General features: G+C 39.6%; 1 protein-coding gene across 1 annotated transcript; it reads left to right on the forward strand.

Moving 5' to 3' along the window:
* Positions 1 to 14,292: 14,292 nt before the first annotated feature.
* LOC132301446 (uncharacterized) lies at positions 14,293 to 15,197 on the forward strand. The gene has a single exon (XM_059798695.1). The coding sequence runs from the start codon at positions 14,355 to 14,357 to the stop codon at positions 15,195 to 15,197; it is 843 nt and encodes a 280-aa protein (XP_059654678.1). The 5' UTR covers positions 14,293 to 14,354.
* Positions 15,198 to 22,172: the final 6,975 nt, after the last annotated feature.

Below are 22,172 nucleotides of genomic sequence, written 5' to 3' on the forward strand. Positions count from 1 at the left end.
CTTATTCTTTCAATTCATTATTTTGTTTAAAATTAATAAAAAAAAATTAAAAATTTCAACATACTTGTGGAGGCAAAAAATCCCCCCTCTAGTAAGAATTGTCCACGTCATCACACTACAAAATTATTCGAGGTACAACAAAGGCCCAATCGGTGTCAAGCCCCAAATTGGGGGAACCCAGTCCAGAGCAAGCCTAGACAAAGTCTTGGTTCCCATGTAGATCGCAAACCCAGGCCATCCGGCCCACCTTCCAAGCCCAGACGTCAACAGCCCGGAGCACCAAGGGTGAATTCCAAGCCCATTAGTTGAATCGTATGGATCAGCCCACATTAAGCCCAATCTTAGTTAAAGCTAGACCAGTCCTGCTAGGCCAAGGAATCAACAAAGAAAGCAAGTTCTGTGCAAGGAAAATGCTGCATGGAAAGAATTGTAAAAAGGAAAGGATTGTAATTGTAAAGAATGTCATATATGGAATGGATTGGAAGACAAGCCATGCGAATCCTACCATAATTCCACCACCTTATTTCTTAGAAGTAGAGGCTTAGACCTCCAATAAAATCATCGAGCATTATATACTTATTCTGAGTTTTATTTTTGCTTGTTCTGACTGAGTTGTATTTTTCTTTTTGTTTATTTTAATAGAGAGAAATTTTGAACCTACACTTTGGCGCCGTCTGTGGGAAGCGTATAGAAAGATACTCCCACTTTTATTTGAAATTTTTTTTGTTTCCATGATCTGGAATGTCGAACGGAGAATTAACGGCGGCTAATCAACAAATGAAGTTGATGCAAAAGATGCGAGAAGAGTTCTTGCACCAGTTTGAAGCGCTTCGTCAGGTGAATGAAGCTAGCGTAGCCCAGATTATATTGCTTCAATAGCAAAACGACACTGTTCAAATGGCTATGGCTCAGTTGACACCTCAGCCACCACCAGTTGACGGGGCTATGCCTCCTCCCAACCAAAATGACCTCAGGTCAATGGGGTCTGGCTTAATGAAGTTCGGCCCAGCGAAGGTCAGCAAAAGCAGAGGACAAGGTTCGAGGCGGTAGCTTCGGATAATCTTCCTCATCGCACACAGGACAAACAGGCCGAATCCAGTCGTAAGCTTATGGTATGGTCTAATGGTGTTCCAGATGGTGCAGGAGTAAAGGATGCCTTTGACGAGAAGAGACTCCTGAGAGTTCAAACGCATACAGAGATGACTAGGTAACATAAGAATTCTCTCGTGAAGACTCCATTCACTGACGATGTGTACCTTACTGATAGACCTAAGAAATTCACTATGCCTTTTTTTACCCAGTTTGATGGTACGGGAGATCCTTCTCAGCACCTAGATCACTACGCACAAAAGATGGCTCTGGACGATCACAATGACCTATGGATGTGCAAAGTTTTCCCTACCAATCTAACAGGGGCTGCGCTGGAGTGGTTCAGGAATAGGCCACACAAATCTATTCCAGACTATGAAACTCTATGCACTATGTTCCTGGCGCATTATTGTTGTAATATGAAGCAAAAGAAGAGTATTGCTAGCCTTTTCACTATAAGGAAAAAGAAAGGTGAAACATTACAAGATTTCTCGTCTAGATTCACATCGAGGCTTCAGAAATAGCTGATTGCCATCCTGCTACCGCAATAGAAACATTCAAATTTGCAATGATTCAGGGAACCAAGTTTCATACATCTTTAGTTAAGTATTCCCCTCCAGATATGAAGATTCTCAATGCTATGGCAGAGATCTACATCCGGCTTGAGGAGAATGTGGCCCACCGAGCTCAAAATGCCACCCTCGTCACAGTGGAGAACAAGCCTCAGGAAAGGGTTTCAAACTCAAAAAGCCGAAAAAGCCAGCACGCTTTGGCATCAACCATTCAAATACCTGAGAAAAGGCAAAGGACAGAGGAAAGGTTCACACCTCTTCGTACAACCTTGGCCGGCTATTCCAGGAGAATAAAATGAAGTTTGCAGCCCCTTAGCCAATAAGGCAACCATTGGAACAGAGAGACAAGACCAAGCACTGCGTCTACCATATAGATTACGGGCATACAACTAATGATTGCAAATCCCTTATGCGGCAAGTGGAAAACATGATACTGAGAGGTGAATTGGCAGACTACCTTACAACAAAGGAGTACGTGAAGCCTCGGGAGGTTAATCCTCGAAAAGTCGAAGGTAATTAAGAGAAGGTCATCCATCCAATACATAGAAGATCGGAGGATAATTAAGAGTCAGAGGAGGTATATAGGTCTTGATTAAGAACAACCCATAAGCTAAGGAGGTTATCCTCGGTAAACGCTATCGCTTCGGGAAGCATCAACATTGGGTTCGGCGATGGAGACCTATCCAGAGTTCAACACCCCCACGAGGATCCATTGGTCATCAGTCTCTTGGTGGTGAACTGCATGATTAAGAGGGTTTTGATAGACCCGGGTAGCATTGCCAACATCATCACAAATGCGGTCTTTGAGTAGCTAGAGATTCCGTCATCGTCAATTCGGCCCACCCCCAGCCCATTGATAAGGTTTGATGGTACAAAGGTGGACCCCTTGGGGTAATTGACCTATCCGTAACTGCGGTAAAGAGGACACTGAAGGAGAACTTTGTCTTAATGGAGATCCACCCTCCTATAATCTCATTATGGGAAGAGGTTGGATCCACCGAATGAACGGGGTTCCATCTACCCTTTATCAAGTGATATGATGCTTGTCTTCGGACGGTAAAGAGGTTATTGACCTCAAGGGAGATCAAGTAGCTGCCAAAGAATGCTACATGTTGACACAGAATAAGGCAAAGAAGGTAATAAAATAGTCCCAACCGATCAGATCTCCTGGGAGCATGTCCAAATAGCAATTACAGAATCCTTTGCCCAAGTATTTGAGAGCAAATGATGAGGCCGAAACTGAAAAGCCTACCGAGGAGTCTTTGGAGGCTGTCGAAGTAATCCTCGACAGTCCTCAAAAAGTCACCTACATAGGTTCTTCCCCTACAGCCGAAGAGAAAAAAGCATTAATTGATGTCATTCGATGAAATGCAGATGCATTTGCTTAGGAGCATTCAGACATGGTGGGAATCAATCCTTCGGTCTCATGCCATAGCCTAAAGGTGGATTCGGCATACAAACCAGTCAAACAGAAGCACAGAAGGTTCGCTCCAGAGCGCAATCAAATTATAGCTGAAGAGGTCAGGAAGTTGATCCAGGCAGGCTTCATCCGAGAGGTGCACTACCCACAATGGCTCTCCAACGTGGTGGTAGTTCAGAAAAAGAATGGAAAATGGAGGGTGTGCATAGATTTTACCAATCTCAACAAAGCTTGCCCTAAAGACAGCTTTCTAGTACCCAAGATTGATCAGATGGTTGATGCCACTACTGGTTTTGAGAGGCTCACATTTCTTGATGCGTACTTCAGCTATAACCAAATCCCTATGAATCCGGAGGATGAGGAGAAGACTGTTTTCATAACAGAGAAGGGCACCTACTATTATAGAGTCATGCCTTCGGGCTCAAGAATGCTGGATCAACTTACCAGCGCCTTGTTATCAAGATCTTCGGTGAGATGTTAGGAAAGACGGTCGGGGCCTATATTGACGATATGGTGGCCAAAAGTGTGAAGAAGGAAGAACATCCTAGGTACCTCCAAGAGGTCTTTGACACTTTATAAAAATATGGCATGAAGCTAAATCATTCGAAGTGCTCCTTTACGGTTTCTTCAGGACAGTTCCTCGGCCATATCGTAAACAAAAGGGGAATTGAGGTGAGTCCGGCTCAGGCTCAAGCCCTTATACAAAATTAAAAACCAAAAACCCGTAGGGAAGTACAAGTTTTAACCGATCGAATTGCAGCTCTCAGCCGATTTATCTCTTGATTGTCTGATAAGTGCAAACTATTCTTTGATGCAATAAGGTCCAAAAACAAAGACATATGGGGACCTCAATAGCAGGCTGCTCTCAATCAACTGAAGTGCTGCATGGCAAAACCCTCGATTCTGTCAACTCCGAAGCCTGGTGAGACTCTTATCATGTACTTAGCCATCTCCTGCATAGCCACGAGTGCAGTATTGATTAGAGAAGAAGGTAAGAATTAGTATCAAATCTTCTACACTAGTAAGACAATGATAGATGGAGAAACGCAATACAACAAAGCAGAGAAGATCATACTAGCATTGGTGTATGCAAAAAGGAAACTTCGACACTACTTTGAGTCGCACAACATCAAAGTTCTTACTAACTACCCCATGCGAGTCATTTTTGCTAAGCCAGATTTATCCGGAAGAATAACTAAATGGGCAATCAAACTAAGTTCCTTTGATATATCCTATGAACCGAAGGTGTCACACAAAGGGTAAGCACTAGCTGATTTCTTCTTGGAGTATGAGGATAAGCCCGAGGAGCCAGGCCCTTCCGAGCCATAGTGGGAGCTTTGGGTGGATGGTTCCTCGAACGTGATTAGTGCCGGGGTAGGAGTCATTATCACAACCCCCGAAGGCACCAAGCTGCAGCAATCAATCCGGCTGACTTTCTCTGCCACTAACAATGAGGCAGAATACGAGGCTCTACTCACAGGGCTCCGGTTAGTAAGCCAGCTTTAGGTAAGGTGTCCAAAAGGTTTTAGTGATTCTCAACTTATTGTGAATCAGGTAACAGGCCAGTATCAGCCCAAGGAGGATAGAATGAAAGTCTACAGAGAGGCTATGGAGAGTGCCTCATGAGGGTTCGATCAGTTCGCTACAGCAGCATCCTCTTTGGATGAAGATTTGGTCCGGATCGTACCAATTGACATCTTGGATGAACCAAGTATAAGCCCTCGGTAGGAAATAATGGTGATCCCAAATGTCGCACGTGAACCATGCTGGATGGATCCATTGGAAGCTTACCTTAAGGGGGGGACCCTTCCGAACCAAAAGGCCGAGGCATAGAAACTCAGGCTCACCGCAGCTAAATATGCTATCATCAATAATCAATTATACCGAAAGTCATTCTCAGGTCTTTACCTGAAATATTTAAGTCCCACTGAGGCTCTCACGGTTTTGAAGCAGATTCATGATGGGGATTGTGACAATCACTCTGGAGGTAAATCCTTGGCACATAAGGTTCTAACTCAAGATTATTTCTAGCCTTACTTGGCTCGAAATGCTGAAGAGTATGCCAGAAGATGTCATCAGTGCCAGCGACATGGTCCAATAGAATATCAACCTGCCGAAGATTTGCACGCGACGGCGAATCCATGGCCATTCGCTTAATAGGGGATTGATATGGTCGGTCCTTTGCCCAAAACTGTGGAGAAAAAGGAATACGTGTTGCTAGCCATAGATTACTTCACTAAATGTGTTGAAGCTGAAGCTTACCCAAGCGTGACCCATGAACAAGTGAAGAGTTTTCTATGGAACAACATAATCTGCCGACTTAGGGTGCCGAATGTTATCATGATGCACAATGGCCCAAATTTAGATAACCGAAGCACAAGAAAGTTCTTTGCCAAGCATGGGATTAGGCAGAAGTTGGCTGCAGTTAGCCATCCTTAGGGAAATGGGCAGGCAGAAATAACTAACCGGACCATTTTTAGCTGCTTGAAGAAAAAGTTAGAAAAGCTCAAATCAAAATGGTACGAGAATCTACCTCAAGTACTTTGGGCATATCGAACCACCCCTCGAAGGCCAACGGGAGAAAGCCCTTTTGTAATGGCCTATGGGTCAGAGGGTGTCATCCCCACGGAATCAGTGGTTCTGACTCTTCGGACCCACTTGGTGCTCGAAGGTAACAATAATCAACAGCTCGAACACAACCTCGGTCTCTTGGAAGAAAAGAGGGATACCACAACAATTAGGCTCGCTTCGTACCAGCAATAGTTACAACAAGCGAGTCAGGTTTAGACGTTTTGTAGAAGGAGATTGGGTGCTGAAGCAGGAAACAACCCATATGAAAAAGTTGCAACCCAATTGGATCGGACCTTATAGAGTCACAGAAGTAGTAGGGAAAGGAGCTTACCGATTGGAGATAGCTGATAGACGTCCAATTGCACGTCCATGGAATGCAATACACTTGAAAATGTACTATCATTAGATGATATAGTATGTTTACTTTCCATTCACAGACAACATGCGTTTGTTTTCTATCCAAGTATGGCTGTTTCTAGGCCCATTTAATAAAAGTTTCTTGAGTTATACACATCTATACACATCTTTACTCCTTTAGTAATGTGAGGTATTACTTTTTATTATTTTCTTTTGTCATCATAGGGGGTAATACTTGTACCTTACTGTTGATATTACGACAAAAGAAAGATATTACCACAAAGCAAACAAAACAAATAATTTTTTAGCTTTTTGGTAATACTTACAAGTCCTTTTTCATACAAAAGTACTTTAGAATGCATCATGTACATTACAATGAATGCCCGACATTCAGGCTCTACCTAAATCATGAACCCAAAGGTGCTTTACAGTTTTTCTTTCATTTTTGGACAAAAGCCACAAATATGTGTAGCTCAGAGCACGTATCTACTGTGGTCCCACATTGGGAAAAAACTATTTCTATACGTACCTTTATATAAAGAAATATTAAAGTATTTGGGTGCATTGCAAAGAGGGCCCGTTGGTAACAGTTATGGTCCAGCCTAAGTTGTGTTCAAAGCCCTATTACCAGCGGGCATTCTTTGTAATAATTTTTGTTCTTTCCAAACAAGCCAGATTTTAAGCTCATATATCCCTTGTCCCACATCGAAGAGTATAAGAGGTGTATAGTAAATATAAAGTTAGCAAGCTACATTTGGTTGCCACGAAGAGAGTCTATGTGAAGAAAAGTCTCCCAAACAAATGTATGGGGGACTTCCCAGTCACAGTTACTCTCTTTCTTGGCCTCATATCATTTTTGAATCTTCGGCTAGCTTGGCATACTTGATGAGTTTTCCTCTCAGGCTCATAGCCGAGGAACACCTCATTTCGGACCCTAAGAGTCCGACTCAATACAGTTCCTCCCAGGCTCATAGCCGAGGAACACCTCGCTTCGGACCCTAAGAGTCCGGCTCAATACAGTTCCTCTCAGGCTCACAGCCGAGTAACACCTCGCTTCGGACCCTAAGAGTCCGGCTCAATATAGTTCCTCTCGGGCTCACAATCGAGGAACACCTCGATTCAGACCCTAAGATTCGGGCTCAATACAGTTTCTCTCGGGCTTACAGCCGAGGAACACCTCGCTTCGGATCCTAAGAGTCCGGCTCAATACAGTTCCTCTCGGGCCCACAACCGAGGAACACCTCGCTTCGGACCCTAAGAGTCCCGCTTAATACAGTTCCTCTCAGGCTCATAGCCGAGGAACACAGCACCTCGGACCTTAAGAGTCCGACATAATATAGTTCTTCTCAAGTTGATTGCCAAGAAACACAATGCTTAGACCTTAAGAGTCCGGTACAGCACAGCTCCTCCCAAGCTCATGACCGAGGAACATATTGCTTCGGATGATAGGAATCTAGTACAATACAACTCCTCTCAGGCTACTAGCCAAAGAGTATACCACCTCGAATGATTCAAGTTCGAGGCTGAGCCAAAGAGTACCACTTTGAACGATTTAAGTCTGAAGCTGCGCTAGTAAGGTATAAGACCAACCGGGGGCAAAAGTTTTCTATGGCAACACGCCCATAGATCCTTGTTTAATGGGCTAATGGTGTATAACTCGTGGAAAGTTTCATCCCACATCGAAATAATACGAGGAAAACGAGTATTGATATATCTATGCCTTACAAATCTGTGGCAAGAAGGGTTCCTTCGACGGTTAGAATGCTAGATGGAGAGACCATCCTTAGATATTAGTTAAACAGTTAAAGGGATTCCCTTCTTGTCATCTGTCCTGTTTTTGCTTCGGACCACAAAAGGTCCAAAGCTCTCAGACAATAAGCCTTCCTCCCTGAAGATAGGGGCATATTATTACAATATAGTCATGTAAAAACCAGAGGCGTTCATAAATATGAAAAAGACTTCAGAATAAATGTAGTCATTGCATTTCAAATATATGGTTTCTACATTCATTCTTTCAAAACAAGAAAAAATAATTACGCAACTTTACTTCCTTTTTGGATCAAAGGGAGTAGAGTCAAAGACATCCACCACGTTCGGACTAGTGGATAGAGGAGTTGGCAGGTTAGAAGATGGAGGAGCTGGTAAACTTGAAGCTAGAAGATCCTTTGGATGAGCCTTTACCATTTTAGCAAAGAGCACCTTAGCCTCTTGGGCCTTTGGACCCTCAGCATAAGGGAAGGACACTTCCATGTCAGCATCAAAGGTTTCTGGATCCTTTGCTTTGTCACCAGAGCCCTGGCTAAAGCCGAACCTGAAAGCTTTTGTACTAGATAAGCGCACAATGGTAGAGTAGCATCCTTGCATTTGCTTCCCAGTAGTGATGCAGGTACCAATGGAATCATTCAAGCGCTGGACTTTAGCTTCCAAAGCCTCCACCTTCGCCTAAAAAGCTGCCAGGCGATTCTTATAAACATCCCTCGCACCAGAAATAATCTTCGCACTCATAGCCCAGTGTGAAGACTTCTTTTCAGCACTGACTAGGTCCCTTTCCAATTTCTTAATGGAAAGGGACTAAGCTTCAGCAGTGGCACACAGCGTCATAGTCTGGTACAGACTCTACATGATCAACAATAACAATGTCAGCAAATATGTGGTGAAAAGAAATCTGAAGAATTAAACAAGTAGAGGGAAAAGAGCAAACCTTCACAGCATCAACTGGGGCAGATGGTAGCAGCTGGTCCAATCCCAGATTCCCTATGATCTCTTCATCCTTGGGTAGCCACATCCCTCGAGCAACTACCAAGGCAGCAGAGGGGTCAGAGACTATGGAATCCCTGGAGTGAAAGACTGACTTGTCAGCCCTTAAGAAGATAGGTTTCCAAGGTTATCCGGACTCAGCTTGAATGTAAGCCCGGACTTCCTCCTCCGGATCAGTCTCCCCAACCTTCTTCCCCTTGCTTTTGGGGATGGTCTTGCCCTTGCTGTTGGAGGGAGGGTTTGACCTTGTCTTCCTGAGAGGAGGTTCATCCACCTCCTTCTCGTGCTCAGTCGATCTGATGACTAACAAGGGTTGCTCCTCAGCAGCCTTCCTCTTCAAAGCTTCAACTCTCTTTTTCGTCCTCAGTTAGGGGGACACTGTAAAAAATGGAAGTGCCAAGTCCATAAGGTCTACAGTTGTAGCACTAGAAGCAATTTCTTGAAGGTTGGATGAAGTGAGTAGCTCCTCAACCGAAGGGGGCTCACTCCAAACTTGTGCTTCGAGAAAGGCAAGCCTCTTCTTAGCTACGGAGGAGGGGAAGGTTGCTGAAAGAAGACCAAGAAATTCATAAGTATGGCGAAATAATAAAACTTGATAGGGAAAACAACCAGAGCATTTTTCATGAAATGAGGGAAGATACTCTATACCTAGCCTCCCAAATTTGCGAGGAATGGGAAGGGTATTCAATTTATCCACAAACCAGTTCCCCTTCACAACTATCATCCTCTCTTTCCACTTCTTCTCGGAGGAAAGGAGGTCCTTGCATATCCTCTGCTGAAGAGGATAAGTGAGATAAAAACGGCCAGGCTTAGTTCTATACCTGGCGACGGTGTAGGTAATAAGTAAATCAGCAAGGGTTAAGTCAAGACTCTCCAGCCTTCGGCGAACTAGAAGTGCCGAAACCACTCGAAAAAAGTTAAGGTTCACTTGGAAAGGGGCAATCCCTAACTTATTAAAGACTAGATGGTAGAAGAGGTGAAGAGGGAAACGAAGAGCGTTAAGATGCCCGACTGATAAAAGCAATTCATTATCTCCTACGCCTTCACCGGAACTGAAATCAACCCTTTCTGGGTATTCGACAATGTCAACCCATCAGGAATCTCATAATCCTCTATTACAGACTCAATAGAGAACTTGATGCGCCGAATAGACAAAATCAACTCTCTCTCCTCCTTAGTAAACACACAATCTGACCCCAAAGTGGATACTTCAGCTTGTGAAGGGGAGACATCCATTTGAACAACTGAATCGTTCGTGAATTCAACGAGGTCTGAAACCCTAGGGGGATGGATCCTAATGAGATTGGGAGAAGAAGAAGGTGTGGAATCCGAATCTACCAGGTCGATATGGTCGTGAGTGGATGAGGAGCTCATGATGAGAAAGAAATTAGACAAATGAATGAAGAACTAACCTGAGATCACGCTGAAGCAATGAGCGAAATAAACGTCGCAGAGTAGGGAACGAACTATGAAGAGGCCTTTTTGTCAGAATGGCAAAAGACACACCTCGAACCGTCTTTTGAAGAGTTGGCAACCGTGTAACTTCAATTCCCTTTTAATTAGGAGCGGTAGTCCAATTAAAGAGGGAATTTGGGGCAAAGTGTGGGGGGAAAAAATCCCCCCTCCAGTAAGAATTGTCCACGTCATCACACTACAAAATTATTCTAGGTATAGCAAAGGCCCCATCGGTGTCAAGCCCCAAATTGGGGGAACCCAGTCTAGAGCAAGCCCAGACAAAGTCTTGGTTCCCATGTAGATCGCAGACCCAAGCCATCCGGCCCATCTTCTAAGCCCAGACGTCAACAACCCACCAAGGGTGAATTCCAAGCCCATTAGCTGAATCGTCTAGATCAGCCCACATTTTGCCCAATCTTAGTTAAAGGCAGACCAGTCCTACTAAGCCAAGGAATCAACAAAGAAAGCAAGTTCTGTATAAGGAAAATCTTGCATGGAAAGAATTGTAAAAAGGAAATGATTGTAATTGTAAAGAATGTCATATATGGAATGGATTGGAAGACAAGCCATGCGAATCCTATCATAATTCCACCACCTTGTTTCTTATAAATAGAGACTTAGGCCTCCAATAAAATCATCAAGCATTATATACTTATTCTGAGTAAGTTATATATATTTTTTTTGTTTATTTTAGTAGAGAGAAATTTTACACATACTAATTTTTAATTAATATCTTAGCACGTGAAATATAACATCCTGCATCTGAAATGATGTATCCATGCTCGAGTGCCTCCTCCCTTACTCTTGTTAAATCACATATTTGAGAGATCCCGAATCATAACTCGTACAAAAACTCATGAAGTCGGCACACACACACACACACACACACACACACATATATATATATATATATATATATATATATCACATCAGGTTTAGTCGGCTAAATGAAGTCGTATTATATAAGTTGGTTTAGAAACATTCCTGCCTAAATATATAAGAATCCAGCATGGCAAAGGCATATAATTCGCTTAAGAAAAAAGACTAGTATTACCCTTCTCCGTCTCTATATCACATCAGGTTTAGTCGGTTAAATGAAGTCGTATTATATAATTTGGTTTAGAAACATTCCTGCCTGAATATATTAGAATCCAGCGTGGCAAAGGCATATAATTCGCTTAAGAAAAAAGACTAGTATTATCTTTCTCCATCTCTATATCACATCAGGTTTAGTCGGCTAAATGAAGTCGTATTATATAATTCGGTTTAGAAACATTCCTGCCTAGATATATAAGAATCCAGCGTGGCAAAGGCATATAATTCCCTTCTCCATCTCTGGTGGAGGTTCATTTCACAACTTCACATCCCTCTCTCAAGAAAAGGGTAAAATCATACCCTTCCAAAAAAAAAAAAAAAAAAAACACATTCAAATCATCTTTTCAACTTTGTATCCATCAAAACCTTTCAAATCACATACGTTAAGAAAGAAAATCCTAGTCAACAATCCACCATGATATATGATGGTGATTGGTGGACCCATTTTTCTTCACACACACAAGCAATGTAATTATATGTGTGTGTGAGAGAGAGTTAACCATTCTATGGTGGTCTTGTCGGGAAGAATAAGACAAGAAAAGGAGATTGATTCCTGCTATTGCTGAAGAAGATGGTGCTTTCTGTCTCTCTCTCGAGTCTTAGTCAACTTAATCCCACAAATCAACTCAAATTTATACAAAGAGGATATATATATATATATAGATATATATGTTCAATAAAAATAGAACTTTTAATTTAAATGTTGAACAAGCTAGCTGGGCCCCCTGTGGGAGTAAGATTAGATGGTACATACATGCATGATGAATTAGTGGTTTGATTCAATCTCAACAAGCTAGCCTAGATTTGGTTGAACTCCAACCCATCAAATAAGTCTGAATATTCAATCAATATATGTGTGTGTGTATATATATATATATATAGCCTTTTTGAAGGCCATTAAGCTAGACTACTAATTAAGAGTTTTGCTAAATGTGTCCATGGGCATGAATATATATATCACTATATATATGAAGTACTAAAGCAATGATATATATATATATATATATAGTACTTGGTTAATTAGACCCTTAATTAATGAATTAGACGGAAAGGGGGTCAAATTAAGATGTTACTTCAATTGAAATGTGCCTCAACATGCCACTGGAAGGGGCTAGCTAGTCTCATTTGAAACCCTTAACTTGAATGCGTATTTAACCAACACCACAACAAATTGAACATGATAAGGTGGCAGCTAAAACTGTTGTTAAAATCCCATCAATCTTCTCATCAGTTTCTCGATCTTCTGCAATCTCTCTCAAGAACCTAAATTTTGGTGGTGGTGGTGGTGGTGAAGAGCTCAACCTGTTCAGTTCTGCTTCTGTTGATGAGGATTGAACAAACTCATGCCATTCAGATGGTAACAGGAGAAGAGAAGAACAATTCTTGCGCAGTTTCCTTATGAGAGGGTTGAAGAAACTTCAATATTGGAGATCCCAAAAAATCACCTAAAGATAGATCTCTGGGAAATAGTCATCTCCAAAAATACCAAAAAGCTTTCGAAGAGATTGGCCACCACGCCGGGCATCAAGTGGAAGAAGGCGCTATGTTCTTCCACTTCCCAAGCCTCAAGTGCGAAAACAAGGAATTGGCAAAAGAAATCGACCTTGGAAATTGACACTAGCTAGATAAACTAGAACTCACACCGAATTAAAAGAGGAAATTCCACAAACCCATCATGAATCGTTTATTTTTTAGATGCCAAAAACCAAAGATATCAACTTTGATAACAAATCATACAAACCTAAACCCATAACTTTGTTCTAAAGAAATTGCAGTAATATCTCTCATTACTTGTAGAAAATCACTGAACTCAGAAACACTGCCTTCCTAGCTAGGAATTCAATCAAGTTTGCTGCTAATGGTATGTTTTAATTGATTCTTCTCAACAAACCCATAATCTATAGGTTGGACACAAATCCATCAAAATTAATGAGTCCATAAGTTTGATTGATTGCATTAGGCTGATTTGCACCCATCAAATTTTTGGCCACCACTTTTCACAAATTGCCACGAGACGAATTTGATACAGCCTCCATAGATACTTCAAAGAAATCAACAGAAAATCAAGAAGAATTTCAGACATACACATATATGACTGATTCACCCAGAAGAAAAATCAGGAAGATTAGAAAGAATTCAAATTAATCTCGTAGGGAAAGAATTGTGGACTGAATAATTGAATTTTGATGAATCTAGGAAAGAAATTGATGACTGAAAAAGCTAAAGAAATGATCGAAAATGAACAGCAAAAAACAATCACACAGCTCTCTCTTTCTCCTTGTTTTTGTCTTCTCTAAGATCGTGACTTGTTTATAAAAAGATGCAAGAATTATGGACCGAATAATTGAATTGAATTTAGATGAATCTAAGAAAGAAATTGTTGATGGGAAAAGCTAAAGAAATTATCAAAAAATAAACAGCAAGAAGACTTTCACAACTTTGTCTCTCTCCTTGTTTCTCCAAGGAGAGAAGATGCAAGAATTGCTGACTGAATAATTGAATTTATTGAATCTAGGATAGAAATTTCTGATTGAAGAAGCTAAAGAAATGTTCGGAAAATGAGCAGAAAGAACACCCTCACAGCTTTCTCTCTCTAGCGCTCTCTCTCCCACCCCCTCCTTGTTGTTGAAAATAAACTTGATTTTAGTATTTAGTATTTTCAAGTATTTTTGTATTCATGATGCATGTGTTAATTTAGCATGTTAGTGGGTAGTAAATTGTCTTAGTGGGAGTTAAGGTTATGTAAAATAAAGAGTCATGAGAGTTAAGCCTAACAAATACTATGTTAGTGGGAGTTATGCATATTGAAGATTATGTTAGTGGGAGATAGGAGAGTTATGGACATTTAAATGTAATGGTTACACATACATATGTGAGGCCTATATATTCATGTACTCTAGTCAAATAATAGATCAAGTGAAATAAAAAGTATTTTCCTCCATTTCTATTCTCTTCCAAATAGTATAATATTGTGTGTGTAACTAGGCCACTATTTCCAACAAAGTGGTATCAGAGCTAGTTTGTGAGAGAGAGAAGAAATGGCAAACAATTCGGTTCCATTTCAAATGCCTCGATTCACCAAAGATAACTATGAAAATTGGTGTATCCGTATGAAGGCAATTTTGGGAGCACAAGATGTGTGGGAAGTTGTTTCCAAAGGTTATGATGAGCCAGAAGATGAGGCAACTTTGTCTCAAGCCGAAAAAGATGTTTTACAAGCCATGAGAAAGAAGGACCAAAAGGCGGTGATGACCATCCATCAATGTTTGGATGATGGAATGCTACAAAGAGTTGCTAGTGCAGAAAATGCAAAGCAACTATGGGAGATTCTTCAAAATTCCTTCCAAGGAGTTGATAAAGTGAAGAAGGTTCGCCTCCAAACGTTACGGGGTGAATTTGAAGCATTGCATATGAAGGAATCTGAATCAATTTCAGATTATTTTTCGAGGGTCCTGGCTATTGTAAATCAACTAAGGAGATATGGCGAAACCACCATGACTGATACAAGGGTCGTTGAAAAGATCCTTCGGTCGTTGGATTCCAAATTCAACTACATTGTTGTAGCCATTGAAGAGTCAAAGGATTTGGATTCCATGACTGTTGATCAACTCATGGGTTCGTTGCAAGCTCATGAAGAAAAGGTGGTGAAGAAACAAGAAGCATTGGAGCAAGTGCTACAAACAAAGTTTTCGTTGAACGAAAGAGACGAAAAACATGGAGGAAATCAAAGGGGCCGAGGACGTGGAAATGCACGTGGCCGAGGAAGAGGAAGAGGCCGTGGAAGAGGAGAAAGAAGCGGTCAACACACAACCAACAATGAAGAAAAAATCCATGACTCACAACAAATAAGAAGGTTTTTCAAGTTGCAAAATCAAGTTTAAAGGGGGGTGTTGAAAATAAACTTGATTTTAGTATTTAGTATTTTCAAGTATTTTTGTATTCATGATGCATGTGTTAATTTAGCATGTTAGTGGGTAGTAAATTGTCTTAGTGGGAGTTAAGGTTATGTAAAATAAAGAGTCATGAGAGTTAAGCCTAACAAATACTATGTTAGTGGGAGTTATGCATATTGAAGATTATGTTAGTGGGAGATAGGAGAGTTATGGACATTTAAATGTAATGGTTACACATACATATGTGAGGCCTATATATTCATGTACTCTAGTCAAATAATAGATCAAGTGAAATAAAAAGTATTTTCCTCCATTTCTATTCTCTTCCAAATAGTATAATATTGTGTGTGTAACTAGGCCACTATTTCCAACACTTGTTTCCGGCTTCTCTAAGGTTGAAACTTTTTCATAGAGAGATGGAAGAAGGTTGTAGATGCAGAATTGTGGATTGAACAATAGAATTTATATGAATCTATGAAAGAAATTGCTGATTGATAGGAAAAATAAATAAATAAATAAATGAACTGCACGAACACACTAAAACATTCAAAAAATTACATAAATAACTCTCTCTCTAGCTCTCTCCCTCCTTGTTTCTAGCTTCTCTAAGGCTGGGAATTGTTCTGAATAATCGAATTTAAATTGCTGATAGGTTGAAAAAGCTAAAGAAATTATCAAAAAATGAACAGCAAGAGTCGTCTCACAACTTTCTCTCTCTAGATTTCTCTCCTTGTTTTCGGCTTCTCTAAGATTGGGACTTGTTTATATAAAAAGATATATGGAAGAAGGGTGTGGATGCAAGAACTACGGACTGAATAATCGAATTTAGATGGAATTAGGAAAGAAATTGGCCCATAAAAAACTAAAGAAATGATCAAGAAATGAACAAGAACAACTCAAAATCTCTTTCTAGCTCTCTCTCCTTGTTTTCGGCTTCTCTAAGATCTGGACTTGTTTATAGAAAGATGGATGAAGATTGTAGTTGCAAGAAACATAGAGTGAATAATATAATTTGAATGAATCTATGAAAGAAATTGCTGATCAGAAAAGCTAAAGAAATGGTCCAAAAACTCACAACTTTCTCTCTGTAGAGCTCTCTCTCTCTCCCCACCCCCAATCTCTTTCTAGCTCTCTCCTTGTTTTTGGTTTCTCTGAGATCTGGACTTGTTTATAGAAAGATTGATGAAGATTGTAGATGCAAGAATCATGGAGTGAATAATATAATTTGAATGAATCTATGAAAGAAATTGCTGCTCAGAAAAGCTAAAGAAATGATCCGAAAACTCACAACTTTATCTCAAAGCTAAAGAAATGATCCGAAAACTCACAACTCTCTCTCTCTCCCCCCTCCACCACCCACAAATCTCGTTCTCTCTCTCCTTGTTTTCGGGATGGATGAAGGTTGTAGATGAAAGAATCATAGAGTGAATAATATAATTTGAATGAATCTATGAAAGAAATTGCTGATCAAAAAAGCTAAAGAAATGATCCCAAAACTCAACTCTCTCTAGCGCTCTCTCTCCCCCACAAATCTCTTTCTAGCTCTCTCTTTCTCTCTCTCCTTGTTTATAGAAAGATGGATGAAGATTGTAGATGCAAGAATCATTGAGTGAATAATATAATTTGAATGAATATATGAAAGAAAGTGTTCTAGCAACTTTAGATGATAATAAAAAAGAAATTTTTGATTGAGAAAAGGAAAAGAAATGATTGGAAAATGAACGGCAATAAAACTCTCAATAATTTCTCTCTCTTCTTGTTTCTGACTAATTGTTTTGATTCATTCTCAACAAACCCATATTGGTCCATACAAATCCATCAATATATAATCACTATAAGAACAGCAGTTATATACTACTACTAGAACAAAAAACAATGGTCAATCAATAACAATCACACTAGCAAGGATCACCATATATATGTACTGATAACAACAACAACATGTAACACAACGTACTTGGTGCTCAGACACCCAAACCTCAACAAAAGCAACACTCATAAAATGTATACATACACACATATATATTACAGGATCATTATTGTGGCTACCCCCAACAACAGACTAGCTGCAACAAGAAAAAGCGGCAACAACAACGTACAACACAGCCTTAAACTTTACCTGCAAATACATAATATAAACAACGTTAGCTAGCGGGTGGGTTGATCCTTCGTTATAATATATATATATATATATATATATATATATATATGAATACAACATAGGGCAATATTAGGAATACGTACCAACACAAGCTGAAATGTTGTTACTGATCAGGAAGGCAAAAGACAAGCTTCAACTTTCGGAGTAAGCCCAAGAATATCTGGTTTTTTATGGTACCAGATCTAACAGGAGTAACAAAGGAGTACATGGTGTTGATGTTTCTGTTCTTAATCGAAGATGTCTTTTGTGAGTTGCACTTGAAGCAGTCTCCTGTAATGGCCTCCATGGTCTTCTTAGGGTTTTTTTCTTAAGGAGAGAGAAGTTGATACGAGTGTGTGTGAGCTAGAGAGAGAAGCTGTGTAAGAAATTTGGGAGGGCTTGCTTGAGAGAGAGAGAGAGAGGCTGTGTGGGGCGAAATGGGCACTAGAAAAGTGTGTGTGTGTGTGTGTGTGTGTGTGTGTGAGAGAGAGAGAGAGAGAGAGGGTGTGAAATGGGTACTTAGAAAGGGTTTGCTTTCAAGAGAAGGTGTGTGGGAAAATGGGTATTCGGAACGTCGCATGAAACTTCTCCCCAACGCGGAAATGAAAACGCGTCCCAAGTCTCAATAATTACAGTAGAACCACTGAACCTCTCGTCAATGCCTTTACCACCAACTTTGGATGATTTTATTTTTTTTCCCGAATAAGTGAAGGTGGAAAGGATGTACAAAAAGAGGGGTGGGTGGGGACTGTGACCCCAAAACCCTAAGTCAAGTCCATTTGGCCTACAAAAGCCAGGCCCATAGGAACCAAACCGAGGAGCACAATTTACATTTAAACAAGCCCCATTTAATTCATCCAAAAACTATAGTCCAGCCCTAATCGACCTCTATATCGTAAGCTCATTTCCTCACATTTGTTACAAATAGGGATGTAAATGAATCGAATTGTCAACTCGTGCTCGATTCGTGTTTATTTGTTAAAAAACGAATCAAGAGTGCAAAGTGTATTCATTTGCCTCCCTTAATTTTCTATTACCTTTTCTTTCTTATTTACAAACACAAATTAACCTAGTTTATTGTTAACATTTTGTTGTGAAAGTCATACATTTGTTGTTAAGATTGGTAACTGATCAGCGATTTCTTCTACGAAGTAGGCATAAAATACACACACACACACACACACACACACACACATAAACTATGTATACACTATCAAGACGAGCTTGATCTTAGCTAGTCAAATCGAGCCCAAGTCAAGCTCGAGCACCTCGAATTCTGTAGTTGATGAGCCAAGCACAAACACCCTAAGGCTCGGCTTGACATATAACCCCAGTTATAGAGCTTCGAGCTCCCTCGATTCTTAACCAAGGTCAATCATCCTTGGAGGTATAAAGCAATCACTTAGAAAGAACCACGTACTCTCCGGCAATTCTTTAGGTAGAAGAGGAGTTGTTGAAGTTCACCGATAGTAAGTGATTGCTTCAAGAACTCCTCTTTTACCAAAACTCTTGTACCTTATTTCTAAATTCTAATTGTGTTGATGATACTTTTAATGAGGATGATAGGCTGGGAGCCCACATAGACAGAAGATATTAGGGAAATTTTGTTGACGTAAATTTTTACCCAATGGATAAAGGAATCCCAATTTGGCGGGGCATTAGGGGAAGATCAACATCTAAGTTGAGCTCAATGGCAATTTTTTCACCAACTACATATACATAAACAATGATACATATATGCAAATTGTTTTTAATGATTTATTGGCAAAAATAAACTAGCTCAATTGAGTAAAGTTTGAGCTTGTTAGAATATATTAGAGATATTATTACTATATTATATAATATATTCTAACCTTATATAGGATTACTATATGTATAGGATTCTACCTTGTATAGTATTAGAATATATTTAGTTACCGTATACATATAGGGTTTAGCTGTTCATCACACATAAACCCTTCTATATAAACCCCTATTGTATACATCTTACTACATATTAATAAACAACATAGAGTATATTGTATGCATGTAATGACCCTATCATTTTCTTCCCTTTTCTTTTCTCAAATTTTACGGATAAATTTTTTCTGTTATTTTTTCTTTTCTGAGTTCGGTTTCTCGTCTCTTGGTGTTGTCTCAAGTACTTGGAAATGGTTTTCGAGACTCTTTCCTTTAGATTGACAATTTCCTTTAAGGACTGAGTCATTTTCACATTTTCACTTTTTGAACACTATTCATTTTTCGTCTTTTTCCCCATTTGTTACTTTTTGGCACAACCTCATTTTTCGTGCTCGGAGTTGATTTCTAACTTCAGGTACCTTCATTCTAAGTGGTTTCCACGAATACGTATCTTTACTTTTGTAGAAAAGTACTCTGATTGCTCCCCGTGTCCATAGAGGCATGGATGCATAGTTTCTTCGGAAACATTTTATTTTCTTGAGGTATATTTCATAAATATCTTTTAAAGATATTTTATTTCATTGATTTTTAAGAAAATATTTTTAGAAGATATTTTCTTTCTGTGTCATTTTTGCAGTTATCCTTTCTTAGATTGGACATTGTGCAATTAACGGAAGTTATTGCAAAATGCCTCATTTTGAGTCTTAATCCTTGTACGAGATTTATTTTTACATTTCGTCGAGTCAGGTTCTCTTAGAATTTCCTTCCGGTCGTTTTCTCTAGTTTCAGGGTTTTCGGCCCCGGTTAGCGCCGAACTTATTTGGGGCATATCTTCTACACGGGACTCGATTTTTGATGCCGTTTCTTCCGTTGTTCATATTTTTTTCTTTTTGGTTCCTTTTCATTCACAGTGTTTTACAGTTTGAGCACGTCTACGCAGATTCCACTTTTCCGGACCTATCGGGGCCTGTTCGAGGCACTTTTAGGGTTTTCCTATAAAAGGGGGGTGAGACATTTCATTTTTGACCTTATCGTCTCTTCAACGACCAGCAGCTGCCATGGCAGCCCAAGGGGGGCTGCCACTCTTCTTCTCTCATTTTAACCTTCTTCCTTTAGGTATTTTGCCATCGTGCCTTAATGTTTATCAAAGGCCTTGACTGGGCCTTCCTTTCCCCTTTATTAAAAACCATTTCCGACCATTTTTTAGTTCAAGTTTTAAGTTCAGGTTTGGATTTTCATGATACCTCAAAAGTTAAAGTTACTTCCCTCATTGTCCCCGACATAACCTAGGAGTATCATCGGATTCGGAGCACTTTTCTTTCGGTGGGGAATTGAGATTTTCATCTCAAATTGAGGTAGGGGATGCTATAGGTTTAGATTCTTGATGTATTGCATGCTATTAATGCTTATACAACTCATTTACATATCTTTGTATCAAATCTAGAAACTTTATTTTAATTATTTCTTTGTGTAAGATTTAATAATTGGTGGTGGGTCGTCGCAACACTCCAAATTTGTGTAAAATAGTGTGGCTAAGTTTTAAATTTATAAAATGCCACTATTAACTCTAACTACTAAATATAGCTAGGGTGAGTAAGGATCGTCCTAAGGGATTGTGAGCGTATTTGCAATGGAAACAATATATAGGGTTAGTAGGCCGATTGATCAAAATGTTGTTTGTTTGGTTGATTAAACTACAATGTAAATGAATGCAATACGAAGCAATTAAAGTAAATAAAAGGGTAAAGAACAAGAGAGAAAAGTCTTGAGATCTAGAGGTCACCACTAAACATCACCATTCTAGACATTTAATGTGTAATAAATGAAGGGGAAACATGTGTTGCAATACAAAGAGGTGTGATTGATTGAATCAATAAGCATTGATTGACTCATTAAACATACATTGTCTAGACAACCTAGTGAATAGCACAATATATCAAACTAAGCCATTAATCCTTCCTTTAAGTTCATAATCAACACACTAACAAGTTAGAGAATAATATTACTTGCATTCATAAGTATGGAACATCAAATAACAAGTATGGATTGTCTTCCTATTTAAGAAACTAAGGCAACTATACTATAACTAAACTAAGAACATGAAAATTAAACTAATTAAGCTAAGGGAGAGGCACAATCCATTAAGAAATGAGCATGAACCATCCAATAAAATACAAGAGTATTTTATTAAGCACTATGCCTTGACAATCTCTAGATTCATAACATCAATACATATAGACATGCATCAACATCACAAAACCAAGAGATAAACACATGAACATCTATTCTAACGTACATAGACATATGGATAGAATGAAATGATCAATAGGAAGTATTAAACCACATAAATCATTGTATAAATAATATTCATATATAAATCAAGTGTTAAGACAACATTATAACACAAATACCCCCAAAATACAAAGCATTAAGGTCTAGAAGGCATGCTTAGGGGCCCTAAGAAGATGTTTAGCAACTCATTGATGTAGTCATCCAACCCTCAAGGGCTGGTAGAAATGCTCTTCTCCTTGGTTAGAAACCCTAGATGAATGGAAGAACTCCCAAGAATAGTGTATGTCTCTCTAAGCTCTAGCCTCTTCTCCAAGAAAGATGATGATATGATATGAAGATCAATGAATGTCGATGAATTATATTCTATGCTCTTAAAATGGTTCCAAATCCTTATATAGGAGGCTCAAGTGTCACGCCCAATGGTCTGGACTCGTGCACTAAGGTCCCTTCAATGATTGCACCATGAGCCATCTTTTAATGAGCTGGACTCTGTTTTAATTCTGACTTGAGAAGGTTCGATCAATCGAGTTTAGATGAGATCGATCGAACTTTGGTGAAATCGATCCAATATTGGTGAGATCGATCCATCCTTGGCAGCACCTTTTAGAATAAAGACAAATCTGAGATATTTT

Source organism: Cornus florida, unplaced genomic scaffold, assembly GCF_030987335.1.
Source record: "Cornus florida cultivar Cherokee Brave unplaced genomic scaffold, ASM3098733v1 CherokeeBrave_3.0.0_Hap2_Chr03, whole genome shotgun sequence".
Classification (NCBI taxonomy): domain Eukaryota; kingdom Viridiplantae; phylum Streptophyta; class Magnoliopsida; order Cornales; family Cornaceae; genus Cornus; species Cornus florida.